Raw genomic sequence first — 23,806 nt, forward strand, 5'->3', positions numbered from 1 at the left:
ACAGATCTGAAGTAACAATTCAATTCTTCTGCCATTTCTTTGTTCCCCGTAATATATTCCCCTGTTTCTGTCTTCAAGGGCCCAATTTTAGTCTTAACCATTTTTTTGCCTTTCACATACCTAAAAAAGCTTTTACTATCCTCCTTTATATTTCTGGCCAGTTTACCTTCATACCTCATTTTTTCTCTGCGTATTTCCTTCTTAGTAATCCTCTGTGGTTCTTTAAAATCTTCCCAGTCCTCCGTCTTCCCACTTATCTTTGCTATGTTATACTTTTTCTCTCTTAACTTTATATTTTTTCTTAACTTCCCTCGTCAGCCACGGCATCCCATGCCTTCTCCTAGGATCTTTCTTCCTTTTTCAAATGAACTGATCCTGCATCTTCTGCATTATACACAGAAATATCCGCCATTGTTCCTCCACTGTCATCCCTGCTAAGGTATTGCACCATTGAACTTTGGCCAGCTCCTCCCTCATAGCTCCATATTCCTTTATTCAACAGAAGTACTGTCACTTCCGACTGTACCCTCTCCCTCTCAAATTGCAGATTGAAGCTTATTGTATTATGGTCACTACTTCCCAATGGCTCCTTCACTTCAAGGTCTCTGACCAATTCTGGTTCGTTACACAATACCTGTAGATAACTCCCAAGAGGGTCTTTTTACCCTTAAAAATTCTCAGCTCTATCCACACTGACTCTACGCCCCCTGATTCTAGGTCCCCCCGCGCAAGGGACTGAATATCATCCCTTACCAACATGGCCACCCCACCCCATCTGCCTGTCAGTCTGTCCTTACGAAAGCACGTGTAGCCTTGAATATTTATTTCCCTATGACTATGTAGGACCCTATGACTCTATTTTGAAACTGCCCTCTGGAATCCACCTCCACCACTGTCCCATTAGCACATTGTAAATCCTAACAACTGAATAAAAAAGTTCTTCCTCATCTTACTCCCAGCTCTCCTTCTGCCAATCTTGAAGTTGTGATCCTTAGTTATTATAACATACCAACAAGCGGAAACAGAATATCATTCTTTACCCTCTCAAAATTGTTCATCATTTTGAACACCTAACCACCTCCCTTTAACATCCTTCCTGAAATAAGATGCCCAGAATTGTATTCACCCTGAATACAATATGGTCTGACCAATGATTTGTCGAGATGTAGCATCACTTCCTTGCTTTTATACTCCATGCATCAATTTATAAACTCAACAATCCTTTAATTCTCTTTAAAAACTTACCTGGCCACCTTCAGAGAATTATGCATGTGAATTCCAAGGTCCCTCTGCTCATTTATTCCCCTCAAAGTTGTACCATCCTGTAGTGTCTCTCCATGTTTCTTCTCCCAAAATGCATTACCTCATTTCTCAACATTGAAACTCTTCTGACAGGTGTCTGCCCATTTGGTAAACTTGTCAATCTTCCTGTGAAGTCATTCAACATCATCTTTATAATTCATGATTCTCCCTAGCTTAGTATCATCTGCAAATTTGGAGATTTTGGCCCCAACACCCATTTTCAAATTGTTTATATAAAGCAGAAAAAGCAAGGGTCCCAACACCAATCCCTAGGGAACACCATTTTCAACTCATCTCCAATGTGAGAATTTTCCAACTATCCCTACAGTGTTTCCTTTCTTTTAATCAACGTTTTCTCCATGCTGTCGAAGAGTGTGGCACTGGAAAAGCACAACCTGTCAGGCAGTATCCGAGGTGCAGTAGAGTCGACCTTTCGAGCATAAGCTCTTCATCAGGAATGAGGGGGTGGCCCAAGGGGGCTGAGAGATAAATGGGAGGGGGTGGGAAGGTTGCTGGGAATGCAATAGGTAGATGAAGGTGGAGGTGAAGGTGATAGGTCAGAGAGGAGAGTGGATCGGATAGGTGGGAAGGAAGATGGACAGATAGGACAGTTCTGGAATGTTGGCATCCTGTCTCCCCAAAGTAGAGGAGCCCACATCGAGAGCAACAGACATAGTAGGTGACGTGTGTGGAAGTACAGGCAAATCTTTGTTGGATATGAAAGGATCATTTGGGGCCTTGGTTGGAGGTAAGGGGGAAGGTGTGGGCACAGGTTTTGCACTTCTTGTGGTGGCTGGGGAAGGTGCCAGGAATGGAGGGTGGGTTGATGGGCGATGTGGACCTAACAAGGGAATTGCAGAGGGAATGGTCTCCAAAACACAAATAGGGATGGGGAGGGAAATATATCCCTCCTGGTGCAGTCTGTTTGTAGGTGGTGGAAATGACTAAGGATAATGTGATGTTGGGGGGATGGAAGGTGTGGACAAGGGGAGTTCTGTCCTTGTTGCATTTGGAGGGGTGGGGTTTGAGGCCGAGGTGTGGGAAGTATGGGAGATGCTTTGGAGGGTATTGTTGACCATGTGGGAGGGGAAATTGTGGTCTTTGAAGAAGGAGGCTGTCTGGAATGTACTATGGTGGAATTGGTCCCAGAGAGACCATTCCCTCCGTGACTCCCTTGTTAAGTCCATTCCCCTCACCAACCCACCCTCCACTCTCAGCACCTTTCCCTGCCACTGCGAGAAGTGCAAAATCTGTGCCCACACCTCTCCCCGCACCTCCGTCCAATATCCCAAAGCATCCTTCCACAACCAACAGAGATTAACCTGTACTTCCACACACATTATCTACTTTGTCCATTCCTCTTGATGTGGTCTCCTGGGGAGATAGGACGCCAACTTGTGGAACATTTCAGAGAACATCTCTGGAGACACGCATTAAACAACTCCACCATCCTGTGGCCAAACGCTTTAACTCCCCTTCCCACTCACCAAGGAAATGCAGGTCCTGGGCCTCCTCCACCGCCAAATCCTAGCCACCCAATGTTTGGAGGAAGAATGCTTCATTTTCCACCTTGGGATCTTCCAACCACACGGGATCAATGTCGATTTTACCAGTTTCCTTATTTTCCCTCCCCACACCTTATCCCAGATCCAACCTTCCAACTCAGCACCACCCTTTTGAACAGTCCTACCTGTCCGTCTTCCTTCCCATCTATTCGCTCCACCCTCCTCTCTGACCTATCACGTTAATTCCTAGCTACCTTCCCCCAAATCCCACCCCTTTCCATTTATCTCTCAGTCCCCTTGGGCCACTCCCTCATTTCTGATGAAGACCTTATGCTCGGAACATTGACTCTCCTGCTCCTCGGATGCTGCCAGACTAGCTTTGTTTTTCCAGCAACACACTCTTCAACTCTGGTCTTCAGCATCTGCAATTCTCACTTTCTCCTTTTATTCCATGCTGCCAAGGATGCATCAATCCTAAACACTTCTAGTTTGCTAACCAAGCTGCCATGTGATGTGAATATTTTTTTCCTGTCCTGTGGTTGCAGTCAGTACATTACCGTGATAGTGCAAGCAGTGCAGCATTTTTTGTAAAATATTATCCATTGTAGCGTGGAGGAATTTTGAAGAAAATCTTGCACCATAGGGCAACTTTGTGAAGGAGTGTAACATTGTGCATGTTGATTCTGAGTTACTGCTGACTCTTTTGAACCACATTAACCTGTCTGTAAGCATAGATGAAATCCAATATTGAGTTTCTTTTTTATTTAATCATGGCATTTAGGCTTCACTGGCTGGGCAAGGATTGATTGCTCATCTCTATTTGTCTTTGGAAAAGGTGGTATTGAGGTGTCTTTTTGAACCACTGTAGCCATTTAGTAGAGGAAGGCCTACAATGCTTTTAGGGAGGGAATTACAGGATTTGACCCAATGACAGTGAAGGATTGGTGATATATTTCCAAGTCAGGATAGTGAGTGGCTTGGAGAAAAACTTGCACGTGATGGTATTTCCCATGTAACTGCTGCCTTTGAGATTCTAAATGGTGATGGTCATGCGTTTGGAAAATGTTGTCTTGGTGAACTGCTGCAATGCATGTTCAAGATCATACATAGTACTGCTATCAAGAATCATTGTTGGAAGGAATAGATGTTTAAGGATGTGTTGCCAATCAAGCAGACACTTTGTCCTGGATGATGTCAAGCTTCTTGAGAGTTGTTGGGGTTGCACATATCCAGGCAAGTGGGAAGTCACACTTTGACACCTGTGTCTCCATCAGTGCTGGGTCTCTCCCATCAGCGGAGGATACAACATAACCAGGGATGGTGGGAGTGGTGTCTGGGACATGATCTGCAAAGTACAATTCCATGAGTATGACTATGTCAGGTGTTGCTCTCCTAATTTTAGTCTTGCCACAGATGTTAAGGAGAATTTGCAGGCTTGAAGGAACTGAGTTTGCCTTGTCATTTATGGTGACCAGATCGAATACCTTTGATGAAGCTAACCCCTGAAAACACACCTTTAGAAGTCTAATGTGGAAGCAATTTCACAGCAAAAGCCTGGGTAATTGTCACTTTGGCATCCCCGCATAATCTCACAGTTTTATCTTTTTTGTCAGTTTTATTTTCTAATGCAATCAGTTTTCACTGATAAAATACTTCTCTTAAGTTTCTTTAATTCCTGCTTAATCTGGGTTTTGAAAACATAAGGAGCCTCCTCGCTTTGTAGCAGAGTTGACTTGCATCATGTCTGATTTGGATGTATATTTCTGCTCCTTCACAATTGTCTTTGAAAACGTTGCTGGATTATTCACGCTTCTTTGTCATATGAACTTGGAAAGCATGCTTGCAATTGACTTCAGTTTGCCTATTAATTCTGAAGAAGGCTCACTGGTAAGGTCAGTTTTCTCTTCACAGATGCTAGTAAACATGCTGAAATTCTAAATCAATTTTGATTTTTGTATCTTTCAGATCACTGTCACTCTCAGTTCTTTATTTTATTTTATTACTTTACCTACTAAAGTTGGTTCATTACAAACATATGAACATACAAAATAGGAACAACACGTGTCTGCGTGAGTTTCCTCTGGGTGCTCCGGTTTCCTCCCACAGTCCAAAGATGTGCAGGTCAGGTGAATTGGCCATGCTGAATTGCCCGTAGTGTTAGATGCATTAGTCAGAGGGGAATGGGACTGGGTGAGTTATTCTTTGAAGGGTCGGTGTGGACTTGTTGGGCTGAAGGGCCTGTTTCCGCACTGTAGGTAATCTAAAAAAAAGAGATGTGGGCTATTCTGCCCTTTGAATCTATTCCGCCTTTCAATAAGGTTGTGGCTGACCTTCCTGCATTTCAAATTCCAAATTCACTTTTACCCCTAAACACTCTTGATTCCCTCGCCTAACAAGGATCCATCCACTCCGATCAAAAATATTCAAAGACTCCACTTTCATCAATTTCTGAGGCAGTTCCAGTTCCAGCCTGTTCTCTTTCCATGGATGCTGCGGTGATCTCCAACATTTGTTGTTTCCAGTCCAGTTGTACCATCTTCTGAAAGGAAAGAAATTCTCCGCATCTGTCGTGAGCCCTATTTTTAAGATAATGTTCAGGACTGACTCACAAGAGGAAACATCCTTTCCACATCTTCCTTGTCAAGATCAATCAGGATCGTATATGCTTCGACCTAGTTACTCCTCACTTTTCTAAACTCAGCTGGATAAAAGTTCAGCCTGTCCAACATATTGTGATAAGACAACCCACTCAGCCCAAGTATCAGTCTAGTAAATCTCCTTTGAACTGCCTGCAATACATTTATAAGGAGTCCAAAACTGCATACAGTATTCAAGGTGTGGTCTCACCAAGACTTTATACAACTGAAGCAATACTTGTTTATATTTATGTTCAATTCCTATTGTAATAAAGATTAGCATCTCATTAGCCTTCATGATTATGTGCTAAACTGAGAATCCCTACAGTGTGGAAGCAGGCCATTAAGTCCACATCTTCCTTCCTAAGAGCATCCTGCTGAGACCCATCCCCCTCACTATCCCTGTAACCCTGAATTTCCCATGGCTAATCCGCCTAGTTTATACATACATCCCTGGACACTATGGGTAATGTCCCATTGCCAATTCATCTAACCTGCACATCTTTGGACTGTGGGAGGAAACAGAACATCCAGAGAAAACCCACGCAGACACAGGGAGAATGTACAAACTCCACACAGACAGTCACCTGAGGCTGGGATCGAATCCGGGTCACTGCTAATCACTGAGCCACCGTGCCACCTGCATACTAACTGTTTGTGACCCATATACCAGAACATCTTAACCCCTCTGCACCCTTTTAGTACCCATCATCCTGGTACTAAAAGAAAACTCATGCAGCGTGTCTCAATGACTACCACACAGTAGCCCTGGCCTCCATAATTATTAAGTGCTTCAAGTGCTCACACCAGCCTGCCTTGATCCTTTGTTCAACCTGATACAGGTGGGGAGGTGCCCTTAGCAAGTGAGTGGGCAGCAGAAAGGGTATGCAGGGTGAATTGTGTCAGGGGTTGAAGTGGATGCAGCAAATGGGAGAAGTTTTTGTTATTCAAGTGTAGGACATGGATGTTACTGGCTGGACCAACATTTATTACCGTTCCATAGTTGCTCTTGAGAAGGTGGTGGTGAGCTGCCTTCTTGAACTGCTGGAGTCCATGTGCGGTAGGTAGACCCACAATGCTGTTCCGAGGGATTTTAACCTAGCGACAGTGAAGGAACGATAATGTATTTCCAAGTCAGGATTGTGAGTGGTTTGATGGGGAACTTGCAGATGTTTCCATGTATCTGTGGCTTGGTTCCTCTGGGTGGAAGTGGCCCTGGGTTTGCAAGGTGATGCCTAAAGGCTTTTGGTGAATTTCTGCAGCGCATCTTGTAGACAGTACATACAACTGCTACAAAGTGTCAATGAAATGACTGAATAGTTGTGGATGTGGTGCCAATCATGTGATCTGCTTTGTCCTGGATAGTATTGATCTTCTTGCATGTTGTTGGAGCTGCACTCATCCAGGCAAGTCGGGAATATTCCATCAGTTACGCCTTATGGACAGGTTGCAGGGAGTTGAGGTGAGTTACTATCATATAATAAACTGTGTCTCAATGTGTAAGACATGTGCCTCATCTCATTAAAGATTCAAGAGCAACATATCCTCCATTACTATTAAAGAGGCAGACCCTTGGATTGAGTTTAGAAAAGAGGATTGGTAGCAGCACAATAGCATAACCACAAGGTAAATGGTTAGCACCCAACATAAGACAGTTAGCTGTAAATGTGTTTGCAATTTAATCATTCCCAAAATATTATTAGATATTTTGCAATTAAAAATACATAATAATAATAAAAGATATTTAGGAGTTTGGGTTTCAAAATAGATGCAGATGGATATGTGTCAGTTCTGTGAAGGTTTGATTTTGAACAGGTCAAAAAATCAATTGGAATCGTAAACTAAATAACATTAATTTCAAGAAAGCGTGCGATTGCAATCAAATGCCCGACAGAATCCCAGTGGTATTAATTGAGGAAATGTTGATACTATTTATGCTGTTGGATTTCTATCAGACCTGAAAGCCATTTGTTTCTTATTGACATCATAACAGAAGGTTCAAAGTTTTAGTTCAGAAGGAAGAACAGTTTATTTTATCAGAAGAATCAAGCTTTTAGTTCAAGGGAACCAAATCTCCGAGAGGAAATGTTTTAGTTTGTGGAGTTTCTAAGCCCAGAAAATTTGGATAGCAATCTTCAAGTTACTACAACTGGAATACTTTAAACCATCAGAATTATGAAAGATCCATAGTGCACTCAGAAAAGAATTGTAAACTATCTCTGCGGGCCAAGGCAGAGAAACTAGAAGATGTCAGTTAAGTAAAAACTTAGATTTGAGACGGTACCAAAATTTCTCTGGAAGTAAGTATATGCAAAAGGATAAAATTGACGAATAGGTTGAAAATATATGATCTATATGGACTTCAGAAAGGCGTTCGACAAGGTTCCCCATGGGAGACTGTTTAGCAAGGTTAGATCTCATGCAATACAGGAAGCACTAGCCATTTGGATACAGAACTGGTTCAAAGGTAGAAGACAGAGGGTGGTGATGGAGGATTGTTTTTCAGCCTGGAGGCCTGTGACCAGTGGAGTGCCACAAGGATCGGTGCTGGGTCCACTACTTTTTATCATTTATATAAATGACTTGGATGTGAACTTAAGAGGTATAGTTAGTAATTTTGCAGATGACACCAAAATTGGAGGTGGAATGGACAGCGAAGAAGGTTACCTCAGATTACAACAGGATCTTGATCAGATGGGCCAGTGGGCTGGAGTGCAGCAGATGGAGTTTAATTTAGATAAATGCAAGGCGCTGCATTTTGGAAAAGCAAATCTTAGCAGGATGCATACACTTAATGGTAAGGTTCGAGGGAGCGTAGCTGAATAAAGAGATCTTGGAGTCCAGGTTCATAGCTCATTGAAAGTAGAGTTGCAGGTAGATAGGATAATGAAGAAGGCATTTGGTATGCTTTGCATTATTGGTCAGAGTACTGAGTACAGGAGTTGGGAGGTCACGTTGCTGCTGTACGAGTCATTGGTTCAGCCATGTTGGAATATTATGTGCAATTCTGGTGTCCTTTCTATTGGAAGGATGTTGTGAAACTTGCAAGGGTTCAGAAAAGATTTACAAGGATGTTGCCAGACTTGGAGAATTTGAGCTACAGGAAGAGGCTGAATAGGCTGGGGCAGTTTTCCCTGGAGTGTTGGAGGCTGAGGGGGTGACTGCATAGAGGTTTCTAAAATCATGAAGGGCATGGACAGGAGAAATAGACAAAATCTTTTCCCTGGGGAAGGGAAAGTCCAGAACTAGAGAGCATAGGTTTAGGGTGACAAGGAAAAGATATAAAAGACTCCTAAGGGACAACTTTTTCACACAGAGGGTGGTGCATGTATGGAATGAGGTGCGAAAGGAAGTGGTGATGGCTGGTACAATTGCAACATTTAAAAGGCATCTGGATGGGTATATGAATAGGAAGGGTTTGGAGGAATATGGGCTGGGTGCTAGCAAGTGGGACCAGATTAGGTTGGGATATCTGGTCGGCATGGACGAGTTAAACCAAAGGGTCTGTTTCTGTGCTGTACATCTATATGACTCTATGACATAACACCAGGTTATAGTCCAACAGGTTTATTTGAAATCACAAGCTTTCAGGTCACCTGATGAAGGAGTAACGCTCTAAACGTTTGTGATTTCAAATAAACCTATTGGACAATAACCTGGTGTCATGCAACTTCTAACAAAAATCAACATCCACAGGCAAAAAATGCATACCTGTGATTTTTAAACTGTTTTTAATGAGCTCCACACTCACGGGGGTTTTCAGGAATGAAACCCTTGTGAATATAGAGGAATGATTACTAAAAATGGCAGGTCAGAGTAAATTCAATAGATTCCTGCCAGAAACAAGTTCTGATCCAGTGATCCATTTTGATTCCACACTGGTCTTAACAGGTATTTCGGGTCTATTATATTTAATATAATGGTTGACGATGTATTTACTGTATGTATTTATTATTTACCTTTTTCATTAATTATTAATTCGGCACAGAAATGAGGAATAACAGTGGATAACACTGACTTTACATGAAAGTTCACAGTGGTGGAATAAGGTAAGACACTCAATCTCATAGTGTGAACTACACCTTTCATTCACTGAAGCATTTTCACTACATGTTATACCTTGTTTCAAATAACACTGGGGTCTTCCATACATAAAGCTTGAATGAAAGGAGTAGTTCAAACTGTGAACATGTTCTGTGGAGTAAGAGGCAGCAATGCAGGATCCATGTATAAACCAACTACTTGTCCTTTGTAAAAACAAAGCTACAGAGGGAATTGAATAGCTTATAAAGCCACAGGGCTGAGGCAGAGCAACATTATGCAGGAGCCTTCTCATTCCTTGAAAAATGGGAAGAAACTCGAGGAAAGCAAAAATATTTTAAGAATGAAGATTAAAAGAAAAAATAAATCTAAGCGTATAGAATAAAATTTAAAACCATATTATCACAGAACAAAACTCAGCTTGGCAAGGGAGTTGGAAGGGAATGAACAAAAGCCTGAACATTTGTGTAAAATAACATAGACAAAGATTTTGTTGCAGTTCTGAGGAACTATTGGTGTTACTGTCTTTTGAATGAGAAGTTAAACTAAGGCTCTGGTTATCTTTTTTGCTAAATGTAGTTATCCCACAACATCATCTGAAGGAAATACCTCTGTGTTAATCTATGCTCTTTCCTCTAATGTAAAACATGGTAGAACATTGATTAGCAGATATCGCACCGACTTTTGTCAATGGATTTTAATCCCTGTGTATGTAATAAAACCACCTTTCCAGTCAAAACTTGAATTTAAACAGTTTTTTGGAGTTTCAATGTTTACTGTGTCCACTCATATATGTCATCTTGACACTCCTGCTCTGCAATGTTATGAAGAGTATTTTCAAATAAAAGTACTTACAGATCCTAACCATGGAATGAAAAGTAAATTTGCATTTGTAAAATTTCTTTTACACCCCAAGTACAGTCATTCCAAACCTAGGGACATGGTACCTAAGTAGGATTGGTGAATTAAACTTGGGGGTTGCAAGTCCCAAACCCATAATGGAGGCAGTGGAGTGCGGCAGGGTCAAGGTGGGCAATTGCAGAAGTGTTAAACAAAGGGCCAGGCTCATTGACCAAATATTCTATCAATCAGGGTGGTTCGTGTCCAGAGGATCAAACCTCCTGAAGGCCAACATCTGTATCTCATCCAACACCTAAACCAAACTGTCCAGCCATTTATTTCACTGCTGTCTTTGGGAAGTGGTACTGCGCAAACTGGCTGCCACATTTCTTGGATGACAAACAGGAAGTATACGACAAAAATATATCTGTCTGTAAAATATTTTGAAAGACCAAAGACAGTAATTCCCAAACTTTTATCCTCTGTGACCTTATGAAGGATTGAAAGTTTTAAGGATCCGAAGTCAGAGCTGTGAGTATGTTCAGTTTGTGAGCAAGTGTAGGCATCAAATAACACTCAGTCACTTCCTCACAATCAATCTCTCTCCTGCAATCTCTCTCACTCACTGTGTCAAAACATTCACCATCTCTCATGCATTCTCTCCCTCACTTAAACACGTTTTCACAAACACTTTCTTCCACACTCCCACATTCTTTGCACTCACTCTCACACTCTCAATATCAAATATACTCACTTGGTTACACCCTCTAAGTCTTTCACATATACTCAATTACTCACACTCACTTACACACTCACACTCTGTCAAAAATGCTCATTTCCTCACACTCTTGCACTCACTCACACACTTTCACTCACTTCTTCAAAATATCCCACACACACTCTCACACTTATTCACTTGCACAGTCTCTCACTCTCTCACACCTTCTCACTCATGCTCCCAGTCACTCTGTCACACATACTTACTTCCAGATAATTCCCTGCATTAACTTAGATTCTCCCTCATACACACTCATTCATACTCTGTCACACATACTCACTTACATTCTCTCTCACACTCACCTCACTCACACTTTCTGCCATACGCACACATACACTCACTCACATACACAATTACACAGACACTCTCTCACACACACGCAAGGGGAGGGAGCCATTTGTAGCCAGGCTGTATTAGAGAGCAGACCTCAGGCATCGAAGGCAAGAAGAAGTTCGGAACTATTGGTGATGAGGTGCATTGAACAGAGAAATTCAGGCATCAAGGGGAAAGAAGCCACTGGCAGCATCAGGGAGTTAACATTGATTGGGGTGGGGGGGGGCGTGGAATAAGGTGGGGAAAGAGCTAATTGCAGCTATAGTAAACTCACCAGCTGGAACAGTCTCTGACAGAATGGCCCAGAACACCAGGTAAATAAGAAAGAAAGAAGGATCATCACTTGTTCTGGCTCTTCTTAATGTGCTAATGGTTCATTTGTCTACATGGGAATGGCCTTCAGGAGGTTTGATCCTCTGGACACGAACCACCCTGATTGATAGAATATTTGGTCAATGAGCCTGGCCCTTTGTTTAACACTTCTGCAATTGCCCACCTTGACCCTGCCGCACTCCACTGCCTCCATTATGGGTTTGGGACTTGCAACCCCCAAGTTTAATTCACCAATCCTACTTAGGTGCCATGTCCCTAGGTTTGGAATGACTGTACTTGGGGTGTAAAAGAAATTTTACAAATGCAAATTTACTTTTCATTCCATGGTTAGGATCTGTAAGTACTTTTATTTGAAAATACTCTTCATAACATTGCAGAGCAGGAGTGTCAAGATGACATATATGAGTGGACACAGTAAACATTGAAACTCCAAAAAACTGTTTAAATTCAAGTTTTGACTGGAAAGGTGGTTTTATTACATACACAGGGATTAAAATCCATTGACAAAAGTCGGTGCGATATCTGCTAATCAATGTTCTACCATGTTTTACATTAGAGGAAAGAGCATAGATTAACACAGAGGTATTTTAATTAGCAAAAAGACTCTTGCCTAGATAAGATCATATTGAAACTTTTTCTTAAATTAGCTACTAAAATGAGCATTATTCATTTCTGTCATTCTGGAAAATTGTTTTTTTTTTACTGCCTGTGCAGTCAGGTCAAGTTGAATTGAATTGAATTGAATGGTTAAATAATCATTACATGATGTAATCAGAAGCCTATCTGAGCATATGAACGGGATCATGTGACTTTCAGTCATTTTTGTTGAATTACGAAAACACATTTGTGTCCTATTAATGCCTTTCGGCATTACGACATAATTAAAATAAACAGACTTCAGTTTAAGCATGTTGTCTTTTTGAGGGATGAGTGAAAGAGATTTTCTGGTCAGCAAGTTTATATCAGTATTAAAAGAAGCAATTTTTAAAATCTTGATGCCCAATATTTCTATAAAGCACAGTGATGTCAGGCACAACATAGAAGCAGTGCAAATTAAAGCCCCCTTTTCAATGTTCCACAATAAGTTTAAATGTAACTTCAAAGAAATTGAGAATATTGTGTTATATTTTTGTCATGTCTAGTGACCATCCACATGGCTCTTCTCAAATGCTATTGTCACTTTAATAGGCTTTATAACAGAAAAAAAGGGGTTGAATTTATGCTGTATTTCCGCAATTATTTCCACAATTCGGCTGGTGCAATGCCTGTTACAGCCAGTGAGGTACTTCTGAAGTGTATTCATCGTTGTAATAAAGGAATTGCAGGAGGCAACATCTACAGCAAGCTTCTACACAGACCAGTGTAAAAATGACCAGATCAGCTTTCATGAAGTTAATTGAGGGCCAAATATTGACCATCATACCAGAAATATCTGTGTTCTTCTTCAAAATAGTGCCCTGAATTATTTCATATTCACCTGAGAGAACATTAGGCCTCAAATTAATGCCTCATCCAAACATTGCTACCTCCAACAGTACCATTGTCTCCTAGTACTGAATGGGACATCAGGCTAGATTATTATGCTCAAGTATTTGGAGTTGGAATTGAATCCACATCCTTTTGACCTGGAGGCTAAACTGCTTCCAACTGAACTACAGCTGAGTGAAGGAACTACACCTCATTTTGGACTCAGTTTTTTCTGAGTTACATGCACCTAGGTGCAGACACCAGAGGAAGCATAATTCCAGCAATTACCTTGTCAAAAGGCTCAAGAATTTTGATATTGCTAAACTGCATGCAATTTTTGTTTGTAAATGATTTCCTCCTACTCCATAGTTATCAGAAAGATGACTCTTTTGGGCTATTAATTCAGGTTGGATTAAATCACAAGTGAATTTGTGAGGTGTGAGAAATTGGGCACTTTGAACTCCAAAATGGCTTATGCAACATTATGGAATGAATCATGTTAGACAGCATATTGATGCAACATGTGCAGAAAATGCCCAGCAGAAATATGCATAGCAGATTATGACATCAACATATTAATTGGATGTCAACTGAAACATTTGGAACTTGATGTTAAAGCCAACACTGCCTTTTAACCATGCCCTGCTGAACAAAATCCATAATGCATAGAAGCAGAATTAGACAATTTGGCCCATCGAGTTTGCACTGCCATTCAATCGTGGCTGATAAGTTTTTCAACCCCATTCTCCTGCCTTCTCCCTGTAACTCTTATCCACTTACCAGTCAAGGCTATCTCCGTCTTAAATACACTCAGTGACTTGGCATCCACAGCCTTCTGCAGCAATGAGTTCCACAGATCAACCACCCTCTAGCTGAAGAAATTCTTCCTCATTTCAGTTCAAATGTTTGTCCCTTCACCTGTACCATGGGGACCTAATCTCTTTCATTGATGGAAATTTCTTCTCCATATCTACTCTATACACACCTCTCAGCATTCTATAAGTTTTAATGAGATCATCCCCTCATCCTTCTAAACTCCATCGAGTACAGACCCAGCGTCCTCAGCCACTCCTCACATGACAAGACCTTTACCCCCAGGATCATTCTTGTGAGCCTCCTGATGAATACCTCCAAGGCCAGCACATCCTTCCTTTGATACAGCGCCCAAAACTGCTCACAATATTCTAAATGTTGTCTACCAAGAGCCTTATAAGCCTCAACATCTCTGCTTTAAATGAATGGTAACATTGCATTTGCCTTCCTGACTGCCAACTAAACCTGTATGTTCACTTTAGAGAATCCTGAACTAGGACTTTGTGCTTTAGATCTCCAAAGTCTTTCCCCGTTCAGAAAATAGTCTATGCCTCTATTCTTCCTACTAAAGTGCATAACCTCACATTTTCTCACGCTGTATTCCATCTGCCATTCCTTTGCCCTAGCTCGTTCAAGTCTTTCTGCAGGCTCCCCGATTCCTCAACACTACTTTTCCTCCACTTATCTTTGTGTCATCTGCAAACTGAGCAACAATGCCCTCAGTTCTTTCATTCAGATCATTTTCGAATAATATGAATAGTTATGGTCCCACACAGAGCCCTGCAGAATTCCGCTAGTCACTGGCTACCATCTTGAAAAGACCCCTTTATCTCTCTTCTCTGCCTTCTGCCAGTCACCCAATCCTTAGCTATGCCAGTATCATGCCTTTAACCATGGACTTTTGTTTTATTTAGCAACCGCCTGTGTGGAATCTTGTCAAAGGCCTTCTGGAAATCCACACTGATCACATCCACTCGCTCTCCTTTGTCTAACTTGCTTGTTACTTCCTCAAAGAATTCTACATGGCAGGCATGATCTCTCCTTGAAAAAGCTGTGCTCACTCAGCCCTATTTTACTGTACACTTCCAATTACTCCGCAATCCCATCCTTAATGATAGAGTCTAAAGTATTACCAAATGACATATAGTCAGGCTAACAGGCTTATAGTTTCTTGTCTTCGGTCTTCCTCCCTTCTTAGCAGGGATGTTACATTCACCATTTTTCAGTCCTCTGGACTCCAGTGATTCCTGAAAGATCACCATCCAAACAGCTAGCATCTCCTCAGCTGTCTCCTTCAGAACTCTGAGGTGTCTGCGTCCAAGTGATTTATCCACTTTCAGACCTTTCAACTTCCCAACAACTCCTCCTTACTGATGGTCACTACACTCACCTCTGTTTCCTGACTCTCTAAGTTCTGGTATGTTGCTGGTGTCTTCCACTGTGGAAACTAATGCAAAATACCTATTCAGTTCCTTTGCTATTTCTTTATTTCCCATTCCTACTTCTCCTGCCTTATCTAACAGTCTGAAGTCTGTTCTTGTGTCTCTTTTACCTCTAGATATCTAAAAAAAACTATTGCAGTCTTTTTTTATATTATTAGCTGGCTTACTCTCATATTTCATCTTCTCCCTCCTCATGGCGTTTTTATGGCTATGCCCTCTGCTGGTTTTTAAAACCTTCCCAATCCTTTGGCTTCCCACTAATTTGCACCGCACTGTATGTATCATTAAGATTCCTACCCCCAGTGCTATTAATGATCCATCACATTAGACATTACTTGCTGGCTGATTCTTTTAATAGTTACTACAATTCTACCACTGTTAGGTGTTTTTAGTTATGTTGTTTCAAATTGCAAAATTCCTCAGTGAATGGTGTGACAGATACTGAAGGACTTTTTGCCAGTGTCAAGGTATTAGCTCGTTGCCATGACATTGGTAGGTATCCCTGTTTGAATAAAGACGTCAAACAACACAGGATAAACTGCTGGAATGGTGAATGAACTTTGTATCACACAAAGTCTTATGGCATCAGGCACAGGAAACCCCTGTGGATTACCACCTACCATCCTTCCTCAGCTGATGGATCAGTACACCTCCATATTGAAGTACAGAAGGTAGCAAAGGCACACAATTTACTTCAGGTGTACATCCATCATGAAAAATGGATCGTCAGCAGCAATTCTGCTCAAGGTTGAAGGGCATATCTGTAAGATTGGGCCTGTGCCCCAGATAGTGGAAGAATCAACAAGTAGGAAAAACCTACTTGACTCAGTCTCACAATCAGCATATCAGATCACATCTGTTTAACATCAGCTTGGTAGCTGTAATCACCACCTGCTCACCTAACACAGTGTTTTATTCTCCCTCATGTTTTGTGGTTCTGCCATCATGTTAAATGGGACAGGCTCAGAGCAAATCTGACAGCCCAAAACAGGGCATCCATGAGGCACCACATGCCAGCCTTACTCAGTGAGAGCCAACACTGCAATGGATTGGCAAACAGCCACAGATTCAGACACAATCAAGAAGAAATTGCCTGATCCACAAATACGGAAATACCTGTTCAAACAGTGTAGCTGTGTTCCACAATGGAAATTCTTGAGATTCAGGCCTCCAATTGGTTTTGTGAAGCAAATGATTCAACAAGGGAAGATTTCCTCTGCTAAAGAAATTCAGGAGATAAGAATTCTCCAAAGAATGGAAAGGACCAACTACCTAGTTTAGAAGAAACAATGTCCTCAGTGAAGGACAGAGAGATAACAGAAGTCCTCCAATGTAGCGGGACGTTACAGCCCACTCGGGATCAATAGCTGTCAAGCCAAAGACACACCAGTCTCCCAACTCTGAAGATAATATGTTCTGAAGAATTGTACCTGAATTTGTGACAGCAGAAGATTGGTGGTGGTGGTGTTGGTGGTTGGGGGGTTAGTGTGTGGACATTAGGATTATATACATGAATGCAGTTATATTCATGAATTTATAAATGTTAACCATGTAAGGAGTGGCACGGTGGCTCAGTGGTTAGCATTGCTGCCTAACAGCGCCAGGGACCTGTGTTCAATTCCAGCCTCAGGTAACTATCTGTGTGGAGTTTGCACCTCCTCCCCATGTCTGTGTGGGTTTTCTCCAGGTGCTCCCGTTTCCTCCCACAATCCGAAGATGTGCAGTTTAGGTGAATTGACCATTCTAAATTGCCTTTGGTGTTCAGGGATGTATAGGTTAGTCAGGAGTAAATGTAGGGGAATGGGCTTGGGTGGAATACTCTTCAAAGGGTTGGTGTGGACTTGTTGGGGTGAAGGGCCTGTTTCCACACTGTAGGAATTCTAAAAAAAAAGTGCTTGGGAAGATAGATATGGTAATGCCGCGGAAAGGTTATTATTGGAGCTTGCTTTAAACTCCATCTAATCTGAGGATGTCATAAGAAGTGGGGAGGAGAAAAGGTATCATATCTTAGGATCTTGTAGGATGAAGATCTAAATCCACGTGTCTCCCAATAGGATTTTACAACATTGTCTGATCTAATTTGTTTAGATATAATAAACTATCTCGAGTTTTGTTTGAACTCTTTCTGTTCAGACTCATTTTTGATTTTCCTCTACCGCAGAAAATCAAATAGATCCTTAGACCCATTTAAGGAAAGAGGTTGGTGGCAACAAAACTACCCCAATGTTAAGTTGGTAGTGATTAGTATCACAGTACACACAATATGAATATGCCAGGGAGCCCAGAGGATGCTAGGGTGTGTCTATGATCTCAGTAGTCATGAATTAGACTTGCTGCAGGAAGGCTGTGTGTGAGATATCTCCAGGCCTTCCTGCTAGCTTTGTAGCATCCTCAAGTAAATAGATGTAATGTTGGCTGGTCCAAGCATCTCTGAACCCATCTACCCATATTCAAACAAACAATGACCATATATTGCTGAGCAAGTCAGGCTAAGTTCAAGTTGACCTGCATCTCCAACCCTTCTTTAAAGGAACGTACCTACATTAGTTTGGTAGCAGTGACCACCAACCTGCCCATCTACATACAGTGCATTATTCTCCCTCACATTGTGTGTTTCTGCCACCATATTAAATGGAAGGGGAAAGTAGTAAATTTGCAAAAGTTGGCTTCTTTTCTGGAAAGACCATTACAACGTTAGAAAAAAAATCTTTGGTAAGGATAGCAGCCCCACTTACACTGCAAGGAGACATCACACTCATATTCCTCTACACTGTTAAGGTGAGCAGAGAAACCCCAAAGATGTGTTAGCGAAAAATATGGCGACAAACAGATCTGAGCTAGTATCAGGAAAGTGTGTACATCCATGGAATTAGTTCAGAAGCCTGTTTCAGATCCACAGAAGGGCTCACCAGAAACGTCTACCCCCAGATGTTAAGACTGTAATCCTTGGTACAGCTCAATCATTTTAATGAAATTGTTCATCTGTATGCGTGTTTTTATGGTATCTTCTGAAGCTTACACAAGTGCACAGCAGATGTGTAAGCAAAAATGGTTTGAGTTCACAAGGAGGCTAACTGAAACAGCCAGCTATTCAGTTCAACCTTTTTGATGGATGATATTTGCAAATGTCCCATTGGTTTTGCTATTTCAAGCATATCTAATTTTAAAATTAGTTTGCTATTGCAGTGGCAAAACAGATGAACACACAAGTAAACACAAAGTTATAACTGTCACGTCACTTTGGTTCCCGTTTTTTTGGATTTCACTATCTGTTAAATTGCTGAGCAGAACTACATCATGAGGTGTTGAAGCCAAAAAGAGTTATCCCTATAAGAACATAAGAAAGCCAGAAGCAATCACAATTTCTCACTCGTTACTTAAATACATTTACTCAAGGCTGATTCATGGGTCTAAGACCTGAGTCCAGATTATTTGTCTATTCTGGCCAGGATTTGAAATGGTCAGAAAGACTTAAATAAAACCTAGAAGTTTAAGAAAACCCACTTAATTGCGTTGGAAATTATTTTTTATGTACCCTAGACCACATGTAAAGTTCACAATGGTCTGGAAATATAAATTACTCAGCAATAATGAATGACTTAAAATTTTAAACTAAACTTCTGTATCCTTTTGTTTGAAGGTGCATTTTACAGAAAAAAACATAAAATAACTAACTTGCAGACCCAAATAACAACGGAAAGCACTGGAGAAACTCAGCATATTCTACAACCTACTTCTAGATCTGAGGAGAGAGAAATAGAGGTAACATTTTGAGTTCAATATGACTCTTCTTTGAAGACAATAGTATACAGCCAACAATGATCAGAAGTAATGCTGACTATCGATCAAACAAAGCTGTTTATGTAATTCAATTACAGAGCTATCTAAGGCACATTTCTGTAAGAATGAGGAGACACCATCCAAGCAGAACATATTTGGTTTTGCACTTGCTGGAAGTGTCAAATGGACTGCCCCAGAATATGCTTAACCTCATTTTTAAATTTTTCTTGTTTGAGAAAGGGACTATGACTGCTGCTAGCTTTCTACTGGACATTTTACTGGCAATTGGATGATAAACAGAGCTTTGCACGCATGCATAAATGGAGCTTAACTGGCCTTTAACAGACAGCAATACAGGAGACTGTATTGTGACTTCACCAAATCATAGAAGTGTCATGAAAGGAAGCCCCTTCCAGACAGTGCATTCTACACCCCCAATACTCACTAAACAACAAAGCTTTTCCTCATTTCACCCTGGTTTCTTTTGCAGACCACTTTACATCTATGTCATCTTATTCTTGTTTGTTTTGTGAGTAGGAACAGTTTCTCTCTATCTACTCAATCTAGCCCACACATGATTTTGAAAGCTTCCATCAGATCTCCTCTTGGTCTTCTTGTCTCCAAGGAGAACAGTCCCAATGTTTCCAATCAATCTCATAACTGAACTTCCTTATCACTGGCACCATTCTTGTAAACTATTTCTGCACTCTCTAGTGTGTTTGCACTACTATTATAAGAGTAGCATTCAGAACTGTACGCAATACTCCAAATGTCTTCTATAGGTTCAACACAATCTCCTTGCTCTTGTACTCCATGCCCCAATTAATAAAGCTGAGGATATGGTGTGGTCTACTTACTGCTCTCTCCGGTCGTCCTGCCATTTTCGATGGTCTGTGCACATGTATACTCAGATTCGTGCACCTCCTTAAAATTGTGCCCCCTATTTTATATAGTCTTTCAATGTTCTTCCTTCTACTTCCTCCTCACATTTCCACCTCGGACTTTGCTCGGCTATGCTACATTTCTATCAGGTACCTATTTACAACCTGTACATTTTTGTCACAGAGCCAAATCACTATTCTCTAAGAAATAAAGAAATAGGAAAATATTAAGTGCTTTCCTTATTGCTATTAATCATGCACTCAAATGTTTACATATGCAGAAGTTAAAGCCAATGAACAGATAAGCTTCCCAAAGCACAAAACAAATAATGAACATAAGCCAATAGTCAATGGGTAATATAAGAAATGTGTAGGAAACTATTGATCTGGTACAATTAGGATCAGTTGTCATTTCCTCTTTAGTCTTCCACAGAAATATTTTAATGAAGCTGAATGCTTCATTGAATTATTTGTCTAAAATTGATTTTTTTCATGTCTTCATTTCTCCTTAGGGTTTTTGTTTTTTTATTTTTGGAACTTAAAGAATCAGGAGATTGCTACTCTCTAACGCATGTTGTTATACTTTGCTTCATCCATGAATTAACTAAGGTTGAAGACAATGTGGGTGATCTTATCATACTCATTCAGTACTACATAATGACTGGGAAACTGAGGCAATTGCAGGAAATGAACACCTGCTGCCTTCACATCCTAGTCATATTTAAATGGGTATCATGATGAATTAGCAAGATGATCAAAGTCCACATATTTGGGTTGCAAATCCTAGACAGCAGAATTACCTAATATAAATAATTATATCAACATCAATGCCAAAATAATCAATGTGACTCCCTTAATTTTGTTTGTTAGAAAGTTATTCATGTATGACTAACCATAAAACATCAAATCAGACATTAAGCATCTGCATTCAATATTTTTCTGAAACCAAAATATAACTGAATATTTTTCTCTGCACAATTCTATCAACATTGAAGAAGACAGACTTATGCACGATGTGTTTTCCAAATCATTAATTCTTAATTAGGCTTCAGCAACCTCTTTCATTTATTATTATAAACTAAAAAAGTAAGCCCCAATATTACAATGAAGCACTTATGTCAGCAGCTTTCCATCAAACTTCCTCAAATTAGCCATTACAATTGTGTTAGCAAACTCACCACAATAGGTCTGAAAATGAATTGACTCAAGTAAACATTCTTAGACACGCACAACCCACTATGTGCTGTACGGCCAAACCAATGAAAGTATGTAGGACCAACCACAGTTATTTGAGACTGTGTACAAAATTAATTGGCAAGAGTGCCAAGAAAAACATTCTAATCAGTTGATTTCCTCTCATTAAAAGTTAATTAGTTTGACATAAGCTTCCTGCATTGTAAAGTATTGGGCACTTAGTGGTCATTAGGACAGAGACAAATATCATACTGAGTCAGTTCATCAGAAATAATACAAACACAAATTTCTCAATGGGATAAAAAAAACATACGCTTTCATATACTGGTGACATCTGATTGCAGAGAAATCACATGATCCTGTAAAAAGAAGATAATTATTTCAACTTCAGGTTTGAAATTACTATGTTTAATCTCAATAGTATTTCTTGTCAAGTTGTTTTTAAATCAAAGCAATGTATTTATTTTAACTATTCTATATTTACATAGTTCCTAATTAAATTGTTGAAATTGACTTAGGTTTTAAAAATTGTTGCATTTTTTTCCAAAATGAGTATACATGCTTTACTTAAAGGAAACTCTAATCAACCAAACTCTAACATAGGAATGTTAAATTGGAATGCAAAATGTGTAAACTTCAGCTGGTGAAAATTTCCATTTGAAATTGTTGAGTACTTTTTTTAGAATGTCGTCCAAATGGAGTGTTTTCCAGCACATGCCATTTCTTTGTTTATACCTTACCCCATCTGTCTCACTTTATTGAATTTCCTCTTCTAAATGAATCATGAAGTTTTAACTTGCACAATAATAACAGTGTTTATGAAAGGAAAATGCTGGTTTATTTTTCTTCAATTAAGGGAAAAATTCTTGACCTTCATCTCAAAAAAGCTGTTAGATTAAGTGTTGTAATTTAAGGAATAGCCTAACAGAAAGCAAAAAAGAAACATTAATTAATATAGGGTGTAAAACAAATAAGGAACAGACACAGAAGTGAACTGCCCAGGAAATGCATGCACTCAAAGTGAAACTTAATACAATGCTAGGAAATAGTTACGAGGAATAGAAAACTTGATTTAATATAACCTTTTGTTATTTAATGGACTGTCACTACATTAGAGGTGTGTTTCAAACTTAAAACAAAACAACTCAACTGAGATTTCTCCAAAAGGGAATTCAAGACAATCATGTTGTACCATTCATTTCTTTTAAATCATTTCTGCCACTGATGTAAAATGAGAAAAAGAACCATTTATTTTCCAAGTTGAATATATATTATTGAAAATTGAAGAAATTATTAACTAAAATTTTGAACAGAAATTATTGCCTTACAGACTGAATTAAAGTTTTGTTCTATATAACTCAGTTTTTAATTTCAGATTTATAAACAATTCACAAATTTATGTTTCAAATAATTCACCTGTACTTGGGTTATGAATGTCCAAGGTGATTAGTTCTTACTCCCAGATCTATGTGGTCAAGCAGGAAGACAAATAGTATCTTAAATTATTATAGCACCTTTAATGGAGAACAAGAGCCCAAGATGCTTACCAGAAGCACACAGACAAAAGTCATTAAGTTAACTATGATGCGCAGAAGGGGGAAAGGTCAGGCAGACAAAGAGATTAATTTTAAAGCAGAGAGGAAAGTGCAAAGCTGAGAGATTGAACTCAGAGTTTAGGTCTACAGCTGAAGGCACAATCACCTGCAGGCAACAAAGAGGTTTCAGGACATGCACAAGATCAGAGTTAGAGGGATGCAGAGTTTGTGGAAAGTTGAAAACTGGAGAAAGTTACAGAGTGAGAGAGGAATGGAGCCATAGAGCAATTTGAATTTGAAATCAGAAATCTTAAATTTGAGGCAGTGGATATTCAGGAGATAATGTGGGACAGCAAATTAAGGTTCACTCTACATATTAATTACATTGCCTTACAAAATGATGGCAGAGTACACCGTAGCTCAATGCTTGAACCAGCGCTGAGGTCAATGAAATTTCTCTTCTAAAATCGCTTGTAATCAATTTTACCAAGTTAATTTTAATTTGAAAATGGTTTCAAAACACATCTTGCCCTTAGGTACTTGCAAAGTCAGGAAATTGGTGAAGAAGAGGAATGTAAGTTTGGGGAAGAAGCTTGATGCTCTCCCTCCTCATTTTATTCAAAACAAGCACAATGGTCACCTCACATTTGTTGAACAGAGGCTGTAACAGCTCTTTAGCTGATGTTACAGAGGCCTCCAGAGCCAAAATGAAATAACTGGAGCCATAGGCTGAGAAGGCTGTCATGACCATAGTTCCCACTAACAACATTCTGCAGGAGTCTGAGGTGGTCATTTTCTTGGTGAAGCAGTCTGTGCATGCACAGCTGTTTTAACGGGCCCTCAGAAGGTATTTGCTGCCAGTATGATTTTATAGTGTGGGATGAGTTTCATTTGGTCTGCGATCATGGTGTCTCATGAGATGTGTC

The 23,806-nt window shown here is 40.1% G+C and overlaps 1 protein-coding gene across 1 annotated transcript in view; it reads right to left on the reverse strand.

Moving 5' to 3' along the window:
- The window catches only part of LOC122555878, a 204,313-nt gene that overhangs the window by 34,810 nt on the left and 145,697 nt on the right, over window positions 1-23,806 (reverse strand). Inside the window, exon 6 of the mRNA XM_043702112.1 lies at window positions 21,659-21,704. Within this exon, the coding sequence (XP_043558047.1) occupies window positions 21,659-21,704 (46 nt within the window). The remainder of the gene's footprint in view (window positions 1-21,658; window positions 21,705-23,806) is intronic.

The sequence above is a fragment of the Chiloscyllium plagiosum genome, chromosome 13 (genome assembly GCF_004010195.1).
Source record: "Chiloscyllium plagiosum isolate BGI_BamShark_2017 chromosome 13, ASM401019v2, whole genome shotgun sequence".
Lineage (NCBI taxonomy): Eukaryota > Metazoa > Chordata > Chondrichthyes > Orectolobiformes > Hemiscylliidae > Chiloscyllium > Chiloscyllium plagiosum.